Raw genomic sequence first — 9,771 nt, forward strand, 5'->3', positions numbered from 1 at the left:
GGGGGGGGGGGGGGGGGGCGCTCTTTCCAACCAACAGTTCTAGCATTGGCCACAACGCAACTATTTCTTCTTTGTTATGGTTTTTAAGAGGAGCGTGTGGAATGTATCTGGGGGGACACTGATTTCTCACACAATGAAGTAAAACATTTGAAAACAACTGAAAAAAAAAAAAAAAGTCCCTTAGCATTTCATTTAAAAAAACAAACAAAAACAAACTCTGGAAATAAAAGGTGGATATTTTTTTTTATATAAAGGAGCCCTTATTGTATCTCAAGCAGACAGTCGTCTGCGGAGCAGCATCACATGAAGTCACCCAAGTGAGTCAGTAAGGATAGAAAGCATCGTCACATTCATCGACCTGCGTCCGCGTTGTGTTTGATTGTCGGCTTCACTTCCACCTTTCCTCCAAGCGGCCAACCCCACCCACGCACCCGTACACCACCACCCCCACCCACCCACCCGTACACCACCACCCCCCCCACCCACCCCCCTCACTCACTGCGGCAAGAAAAGTCATCACTGTCTGTCGTGGAGGACTGTGCAAAAGGAACCTACAGCCGGAGGAGCCTGACCGCCCGGTTGGGTGGGCGGAGCCAGAGACCGTCGACGGCCGAGGTCGCATTAGCTTCTATCAAATTATGGCACGTAAAAAATAATAATAATTAGAATCATTAAAAAAATAACAGCGTTTTCGCCTGATGTAGCTGAACCGTCTTAAATTAAAAAATAAAAAAAAATAAAAAAAAATAAAAAGTCAAACCCTAAAAACACGGACTTGAGGTTCCACCGCAGGTTTGGTTTCAGCAGTGTCATGTGACATTCACGCCATTTGTCGAATTGCACGGAATCAGGATAGGGGGGCGGGTCCGTAATCTCTAAAAAAAAATTAAATTAAAAAAAATTTAAAAAAAATTAAAAAAGAAGGAAGAGTTGATAATAACTGAGGAGGGAGACGGATTCCTGGAAAAAGCTCTGCGGCTCAGCAGACACGAGTCCAGGCGTCCTGGAGATCCAGCTGCTCTCATCAAGACTGCAGAGGTGCCAACAACACCAGCAGAGAGAGAGAGAGAGAGAGAGAGAGAGAGAGAGAGAGAGAGAGAGAGAGAGACAGAGAGACAGAGAGAGAGCGAGCGCTGGATCAGCAAAAAAAGCCCAGCTTGAGAGCCTTGGACCTGTCGCCACCTCACCTCACCACACCACACCAAAGTAAGACACTTAAAGCATAAAAGGTAAACGGGACTCGAAGACCGAATCCTCCTCCCAACACCGTCGACGCCCCCACCCCCCACCCCCTTTTTTTTTTTTTTTTTTCGTTTGTACCACAAAACTCGTACCGGATGCAGACGAATCACAAAAATATTTTTCTCCGGGTGAACTATGAACCAAATGTGCATAGGCTGCCAAAGAAAAGTAGAAAACTTCTCCCCAAAGCTCCAGATTGCACATTCACGGTGTTAGCGGCGAGCGGCTCAGACTCACTGACTCACTGACTCACTGACTCGCTGACTCGCTCGCTCGCTCTCACTGACATCTGCCCGATCGGAGCTGAAAGTTGCAAAGTACCGAGCTGGAGATGAAGGTCCCTTTGAAAGTGGACCTGGCGCCGCGCGGCGCCGACCGCCTCAGCTCATCCCGCACTTCCTGGAGTCGGCTCCGCCTCCTCCGAGAGGAATTTTCCCGTTGGGGACGGTCGGGAAAAAAAAACACGTCGCCCGGAACATGGCGACTGGCGCTGTAGCTCACCGTCACCCCCCCCGACCACCGCCGCCGTCCCGGCGCTCACACCACGTTGATGCCGCCGCCGCCGCCGCTACCGCCGCCCGCCGTCGGCCTCTTGCTGCAGTAGGCGAAGCCGCCGTGGCCACCGGGGGCGCCGTTCATGCGCGACGACTTGAGCTCCATCTGGCAGGCGGCGATGGCGGCGTTGAGCTCCACCTGGGCGCGGTGCACCACGTAGAACATCAGGCCGATGCTGATCACGATCTGAAAGTGACAATTGAGTGGGAGTGGAAAAAAGTTTATGGACAACAATAAAACTTTTTTTTGTGTGTGTGTGTGTGTGTGCGTTTCCAAAGGGCTTGAGGCAGACTAACAAATGGAAAACACACTCTGTTGTTTATTGTTAATAAGCCAAAGAAATACTGGATAAATACTGCGGACGTATATTTGATACGTATGAGAAGCGTTCCAGTATTCTAGCAAAACCAAATGACTTTTTTACTGTACTGCAAGCAAACACTCATTAATACATTAATGTATTGAAGGAGGACGGCACGTTGGGTTTTTATTAGGGCTGTGAATCTTTCACTCACAAAACGATCCGATTCAAATCTCGATTCACAAGCTGCGATCCGATTCAGGGACGATTCATGAAAATGGTTCATAAATTTGGTACGATTCGATCCGACTCGGTTCAGTGCGATTCAATACAAATGGACAATTTAACCCCAAGTGCTTATTTTTATCGTCATTTCCGGACTATAAGCCGCTACTTTTTTCCCATGCTTTGAACCCTGCGGCTAATACAACGGTGCGGCTAATCTATGTTTTTTTTTGTTTTTTTTTTTACAGCTGACGGCCACTAGGGGACCGTCTCAATTTATGGATTTTTGGGTGGGCTCGGGAAAGAGTGAGACAGGCAGTTCATTCAAATCGGTTTATCTTTACACCCCTAGTTTGCATCATGATGAAAATCATAATTCATAATTCACACTGCAGTACATCACCAATGACCGACCAGGGGTCCGCAGACCCAGTTTGACCACAGCGGCCTGTCGGGGAGGGGGGAGGGGGGGGGGGGCTGCTGGCTGACCTGCAGCGTGAAGACAAAGTAGCCGCTGACGCTCTGCTCGGCGATGACGTCCTCCATGGTGCGCAGCGTGGTGCCCAGGTAGGAGTTGAGGAGCTGCGTGGGCAGCAGACCCACCGAGGAGGCCACCAGGTAGTTTGGCAAAGACACGTCTGTGATCTGGAATAGAGGAGGAGGAGGAGGAGGAGGAGGAAGAGGAAGAATCTGCATTATTTTTCCCCACTGAAGTTTGGAAGACTTTTGAAGAAGAGAAAACCCGACACAAATGGCACAAAATGAAACTAAAATAATAAAATAAATCAAATTAAGAGACTGAGTGGAACGTTCAGGTTTTAGCAGGAGGCTGTGAACACAGGGCTAATTTCTTTAGTTGAAAGAAGTTAAAAAATAAAATAAAATTCCGGCAAACCAAAAGAAAACAAAACAACATCTTTGTCATCGACAAATAAAACATTTTAGTTTCCTTCTGCATGTGACAACCTCTTGGTAAGAAAGGCCTGCGTCACTGCTGCCCTCAGTGATGATATAAGCTGTGTGTGTGTGTGTGTGTGTGTGTGTGTGTGTGTGTGTGTGTGTGTGTGTGTGTGTGTCCGCTGGGCGTTGTGAGGACGTGACCTTGGCGTTGTGACTACACTGGGGCTGCTCGTGGTGCGTCGCTGCAAGACGACAGCCGGGGGAGCGCTGGACGAGATCAAAGTGATGGAACCTGCCCCCCACCCCGCCCTTCCCCCCGGCCGCGTTCCATTTTGTTCCCCCCCCCCCTTGTCATTTAATTCCGCTGGTCAAAATCTGGTTACCAGCAGGTCGTCTATTTCTTTTTTCCACCTCATCCCTCATGCAAACACGTCAGCGGCCCCTCCTCCTCCTCCTCCTCCCCCTCCTCCCCCTCCTCCTCCTCCTCCTCCTCGGAGGCGGGCGGACATGTGTCTGCATCGAGTGTCAACACAAAGCAAAACACCTTCAGCTGATCTTCACCAACGTCTCATGCGGCACATTACTGGGGCTGCAGAAAGAGGAGGAGGAGGAAGAGGAAGAGGAAGTAGAAGAATGAAGAAGAAGAAGAAGAAGAGAGGAAGAAAGGAGGAAGAAAGAAGAAAGAAGGAAGAAGGAAGAAAGAAGAAGAAAGAAGAAAGAAGGAAGAAAGAAGAAAGAAGAAAGAAGAAAGAAGAAAGAAGAAAGAAGAAGAAAGAAGAAAGAAGAAAGAAGGAAGAAGGAAGAAGAAGAAGGAAGAAGGAAGAAGGAAGAAAGAAGAAGGAAGAAGGAAGAAAGAAGAAGAAAGAAGGAAGAAAGAAGGAAGAAAGAAGAAGAAAGAAGGAAGAAGGAAGAAGGAAGAAGGAAGAAGGAAGAAAGAAGCAGAAGAAGAGCAAGTCTCCACTCAACCCGCTGTACCCGGGCCGGGCGTCACATGACCGGGGAACACGGCTAACTTTTAATTTTTCAGGAGCTTGTGTTTTGCATTCACCTGCTAATTTGTGTCCAAACAAAGAAAAATAAAAACATCCTCCCATCTTGAGCTCCGCCCTCAGAACACGACTCAAAAACTAAACAGGAAGTGAAGAATCCTGAGTGTGCGCCCCCTGCTGTCGTCCCACATAAAGCTGCACATGGATGGCTTTGTTTGTTTTTTTTTACCCCCGGCAAATCATAAATCACACTGAAAATACCACAACCATTTGGCCCTTCCGGGCTGCGGTAGATTCACCACCGGGGAGGTGTGGCCTATTTTGAATAGCTGGGAGGGCGCTGCTGTTCTCAGCATAAATAAAAACGTCCACCTGAACGACGTGCAGCCGTCCACCTGCCAGCAGCCAGCAGCCAGGTTACTGCAACGCACTGCGCCCGGTTTTAGGTTCCCTCCCCTAATCAACGCCTTACATCAGCAGAAAGCTGCCGAGGCCTGCGCGTGTGTGTGTGTGTGTGTGTGTGTGTGTGTGGGGGGGGGGGGGGGGGGGTCCATCAAGGGCAGAGAAGCCAACACACTTCCTCCACCAAGCAACGCGGCTCATTTGCACTTAGATTCGACCTCTGGCTGTTGACAGTCGCCACAGACACCTCGGCAAGCGGCCGCTAATGAGCGTCCAGGTAAGATGAATTACGAGCCGCCCGCTCAGGAGGCTCAGCCTGCTTTTTAAATCCCCCCGGGGGGGAGGGAGGTGGGGAGGAAGGGGGTGAACTGGGGGATTGGGCAGCCTATTAGACGAGCCGACTCGGCACTACGGGCTGCACGCTGACCTTCGCTTCAGAAGCCAGGGCAAACACACACACACACACACGTCTTTTTATGATATCTATATATCTAGATCTATAACTATATAGATCTAGATAGATAGATCTAGATATCGATCCCAATCTATCTAGATCCCGATCTCTCTCTCTCTCTCTCTCTCTCTCTCTCTATATACACAGTTCTATAGATAGATCTAGATAGATATATATAGATCTAGAACAATATATATAGATCTAGATCTGGATAGATAGATATCATAAAAGACGTGGTTGAGTTTTCCAATAACAGCTTCCAGGCTCGAGGAGCAAACACTCTGTTGACGAACACTGGGCTCTGATGGACCTCGGACAGCTGAGGAATATCAGCAACATGTTTACTTTCCTTCAGTTTTGCCTTTGTTGCATCATTTAGACTGCGAGACGGTTTGAAGAACGTTTGCACCGGTGACATCATCTTCCCTTCAGCACCGCTCTGCAGTGACGTGTACGCGTCTCCGGCCAGTCAGTGAACTCCACCGTCATGAGAGCAAAGTCCCTCCTTCAAATCCCTCCTTTGCTTGCCTCACTTTCCTGATTTAAATTTTTTTTTTTTTGTTGCAAAAATAAATGCCCCTTGTGACATCACGCAGGGCACAGAAACCACTCCTTCGTAGGCCAGGTGTTGGCCAGGTGTTGGCTCCGCCCCCTGAGGCTGCCCTCTCTCTGGCTCCGCCCCCTGAGGCTGCCCTCTCTCTCCGTCTCCTTCTAAATATGTGTGAAGGTTCAATAAAGTGGGCCGTTTTGGCAGGAGGCTGCAACCACAGGGCTAAATGTACTCGTCATCCGGGTTGCTGTTCTTCCACGATGAATCATGCAGGCCTGGGCCTCACCAACACAACGCAGCAACATGAGTTATTCAGCTTGTCAAAGTGGACAAACAGGACGTGGCGCTGCTGGAACAGGCCGCCTCCTATCCCAGGAAAAACACTTTGAAAGTGGGAAACTTCTCCCGACCCAAAGCGGGACATTTCAGCCGCCAGGACACAAGAGCTGCGTCCACATCGGCCCGTCGGCGCCGGGAGAGCCAAGCAGCAGGCGGCCAACAGGAGGCGCTCAGGCAGAGAGGGACCATCTGTCAGAATCACATGTGCCACTTTTTTCTTTTTTTTTTTTAAATGGAAGTCTTTCAAACAGGTGAAGCGTTCAGCGCAGCAGCGTGCCGCCCATACAAAGGAGCCACTGACACTTTTGGCAGCACAAATGTTCTTTCAATCAGCTGGGACGACCTCGCGGCGAGACAGACCCCGGTCCCGTCTGCGGTTCTGCCGGACGACGGCGCCGCTGCGTCTCTCCGAGCTGCGCGGTGCACGTTTCTCAAAAACCTTGCATGGTTTGAGCTGCGTTGCTGCGGTGTCGTCGTCGTTTTTTGTTTTTGTTTTTTTTTCTTCGGTAATCAAAAAAAAAAATCAAGAAAAACTTGACGCTAAATACCAGAGGTGGGAGAATGGAGTCACATGACCTGACTCGAGTCTGACCCACCGCTGAACAACCCCCACAACTTCCCCCATCACTGCAAAACCCACAAGGAGAAATGCTACGGCTGTGAGGAGGCTCGCTACATTTTTTTGCCAACGCTAACATAGCTTAAACCTAACGCGGCTCGCAAGCTAAGTAAGGTTTGTCTTCTCAATGGAATGTCGGTCTGCGTCTTCCTGAACAAAGTGCAACGTTCAAATAAAAGGAAGAAAAAAACAAAAAAAACAAAGGAAACAACTTTATGGCTAGCGGTGCGTGCTAATCCGGCCGCTCCCTGCCATTGTCACGGTTTTAATGTGTCCCTCTCCGCCTTTGGAAAAACCCTCGACATCATCTACTCGGTCGAGCGTTCTGCTCACGTCCAAACCCTTTGCAGTGTCAAACAAGCAAATATTGAAGGTGGGGGTGACGGCCTGGGCCGATCCCAGACGATTGTCTGAGCCGCTGGCAGCCGCTAATGCACAACATTCTTCAGCCAAACCTCCAAACAAGTGTCGTCTCCGAGCCCTGTTGCACACTCGGCCGTCTGTTTTGTGTTGCTGCTGAGAAAGATTCTTGGCCGAGTTTGTTTTGTGGGAAGAGCCGGCGAGCGAGCCGCTGCGAGGGAAACCATCAAAGTATAAATTATGCATGAGATGTGTGGATGTCAAAGGCCTTGGGGTTGAGGACCGAGCAGCTGGGTGCAATACGCCGCGACTTAGCGTCACCAATGTAGGTCGCGTTGTATTTGTTGCCTTGGAAAACAACACGGAAAGTGAAAAAAAATAATAATAATAACAAAAATGAGCGTCCTCGGTTGAGCCTTTTGAAGCTAGAAGAGAAGATTTAATACCGAGTTTAAAAAGGCTGGAAAGTCGGTTTCTCCCTGCCTGCCTCTCACCGGGGGGGGGGGAGAAGACTCCGACGTTCCTGACGCTCACCAGCAACAGCGAGGGAAGCTCAAAGTCTGACGTGATAAGGGCTTCGCACGCGCTTGCAGGTCGGGGGAAAACGCTTTCAGCCAGAAATCAAACAAGAGCCGAGGGGGGCAATTCTTCTACCACCGACTTGCACGTGTCGGAGGGAAGTCCGGTCGGATGGGGAGCAGCGGAGCCGCGGCCCCGGTGGTGACCCCTCTGCAAGAACACAGGCCCATGCAACACTTTTTTTTTCCTCTCTGCCATACTCACCGAGAAAACTGCATTTTGGAGCCCAAAGGGGATGGGCGTGAGTCTCGCCAAGGCCACGATTTTCAGCCCGCTGCCGCCTTCCACCACCCGTATGACGGCGCCGAGCTGCTCGCTGTTGCCCACCTTGCTCAGCACCCAGTGGCTCAGCAGCCGCTTGCACACCAGGTGCGCCACGAAGGTCCCAATCAGCACGCCCACCATGACCAGGCCCAGGCCCAGCACGAAGCCGTACAGGTAGCCGGCGGCCACGTTGAGGACGATGTAGCCCCAGCCGCACGGCAGCGACACGGCGATCAGGCCCACGACGAAGAGCAGCGCCCCCACCAGGCTGTCCAGGCTCTCCACCCACAGCAGCAGGTCCTTGAGGTACTGGCGCACCAGGGCCACCGAGGAGAAGCACACGGCCGTGAGCACGCACGCCAGCAGGGCGCTCTTCAAGCAGAAGGTGGTGATGCAGCAGGGGTGTCTGAAGTCGGCCGGGCCCCCCGGGGGGCCGGCGGCCTCGGGGGGGCTCCCGCCGTCGGCTTTGCCCGCGGGGCCCTCGTCGAAGGCGCCGCAGATGAGCACGTCGATCTTGTCGCAGTCGTCGGCCGCCGTGGCCCTCTGCAGCAGCCAGCGGTTGAGCTGGATCTGCGCCTTGCCCACGGCGTGCTTGACCAGCTTGGTGAGGAGCTGCACGGTGCTGGCGGCCCCTGACGCCGACATGTTGGGGGGGCGGGGGGGGGGGGGAAGAGAGAGTCACTGAGGCTGGTGGGACCTGGGGACAGGTGTAGGGGGCGGGGTCAGCTGGCTCGATCCGGGTTTGTTTTTGTTTGTTTGTTTGGTTTTTTTTTTTTGGGGGGGGGCTGCGTTTACACCTGACCGAGTCCCATGTCTCTGGTCAAACGGTCCAGCAGGAGTTTGAGGGGAGGGGGTGGGGGGGCAAAGCACAAAGTCTTCAAAGGACGTAATTCGCTGCTACACCGGTGTGGCGTGGGGCGGCGTCAGGGTGAATTCCGCTGCTTCCCCTGTGGTACATTCTCCTGGCACACACACGAGCCTATCTCGGACAAACGGCCAGGACGGTGTGCCAGCCAGGTGGTTTATAGGTGGCCGGTTTGGCGCTCCTGTCACACGTCCACGCCATGTTCAGAGTCGACGGCTCGGCTCGGCTCGGCTCGGCTCGGCTGGGCGACGGGTCAGCGGGCGGCCAGAACACGGGGAGAAGGTTGAGTTCGGTCCAAGCCCGAGCCCTGCTCCCTGCTCCCGCTCCTCTGCGAACGGCTGCCGAACCGAACCCCGTTAGCTCCGGTCCCGGGCTCGGCTAACTGAGTGGGAAGCGCTAGCAGAGTTGAACAACTCCCCCCCCCCCCTGGTGATGAAGCGGCAGCACGGAGGCTGAGCGGCGGCTGCGGCTGCGGCTCTCGCGCTTTCACTCACTGACGCTTTTAAAAAGAGAGAAGAAGAAGAAGAAGAAGAAGAAGAAGAAGGAAAAAAAAATGCTGACGCCCAAGCGAGCAGAGTCCGACCGGGGTCTCTCGGCGCTAGCAGAGCGGCTCTCCCATCTGCCTCACGCGGCGGCTGCTGATCCCGCTGCTGCCGCTGCGGCTCCTCCTCCTGCTCCTCCTCCTCCTCCTCCTGCTGCTGCTGCCGCCGCTAGAGCTGCGGATGGAGCTGCTGCCTGCTGCCGCTGCTGCTGTCGCCGTCGAGGCTATTCATACCGCACACACTTGTTTGTGTCCCAGAATGCCAAGTACCCCGCGGTCACGTGACGGCCCCCATCCAACCGCGGCTTGGTGCGAGATATCGCGGGACTTGGCGACGGCAGCGACGGCGTCGTGTGTTTGTTTTGGTGGACGGGGAGTCGCGCGGGGATTGGTTTCCCTGCCGCTGCCACATCGGCAGGCGAGGGAGATTCAATCGGCCCGCAGTCACGTGACGCGACGGACGTCCACGCCATCCTCTCGGCACATAAATAATACAATGAAAATTGAAATAATTGAAATAATGAAAACAGCGAGCGAGCCATGTCGGTTCTTGCTGTACCAGGTTTTTTATTTATTTATTATTATT

General features: G+C 52.6%; 1 protein-coding gene across 1 annotated transcript; it reads right to left on the reverse strand.

The window, feature by feature from the left end:
• Positions 1–483: 483 nt before the first annotated feature.
• Positions 484–8,448, reverse strand: tmem64 (transmembrane protein 64). The gene is made up of 3 exons (XM_076017351.1): positions 7,720–8,448; positions 2,813–2,968; positions 484–1,983 (listed from the first exon to the last, which is right to left on the reverse strand). The coding sequence occupies exons 1-3, from the start codon at positions 8,422–8,424 to the stop codon at positions 1,780–1,782; spliced, it is 1,065 nt and encodes a 354-aa protein (XP_075873466.1). The 5' UTR covers positions 8,425–8,448; the 3' UTR covers positions 484–1,779.
• Between the last annotated feature and the right edge of the window lie 1,323 nt (positions 8,449–9,771).

Source organism: Nelusetta ayraudi, unplaced genomic scaffold (genome assembly GCF_046127955.1).
Source record: "Nelusetta ayraudi isolate G7.1 ecotype Tasmania unplaced genomic scaffold, CSIRO-AGI_Nayr_v1 ptg000313l, whole genome shotgun sequence".
Classification (NCBI taxonomy): Eukaryota; Metazoa; Chordata; class Actinopteri; order Tetraodontiformes; family Monacanthidae; genus Nelusetta; species Nelusetta ayraudi.

Coding starts and splice junctions, on each gene's coding strand:
- tmem64 (XM_076017351.1), bottom strand. CDS start 8,424: ATGTCGGCGTCAGGGGCCGCCAGCACCGTGCAGCTCCTCACCAAGCTG. Junction 2,969..7,719: donor TCCAAAATGCAGTTTTCTCG/GTGAGTATGGCA, acceptor CCTCTATTCCAG/ATCACAGACGTGTCTTTGCC. Junction 1,984..2,812: donor ACTTTGTCTTCACGCTGCAG/GTCAGCCAGCAG, acceptor TGTCACTTTCAG/ATCGTGATCAGCATCGGCCT.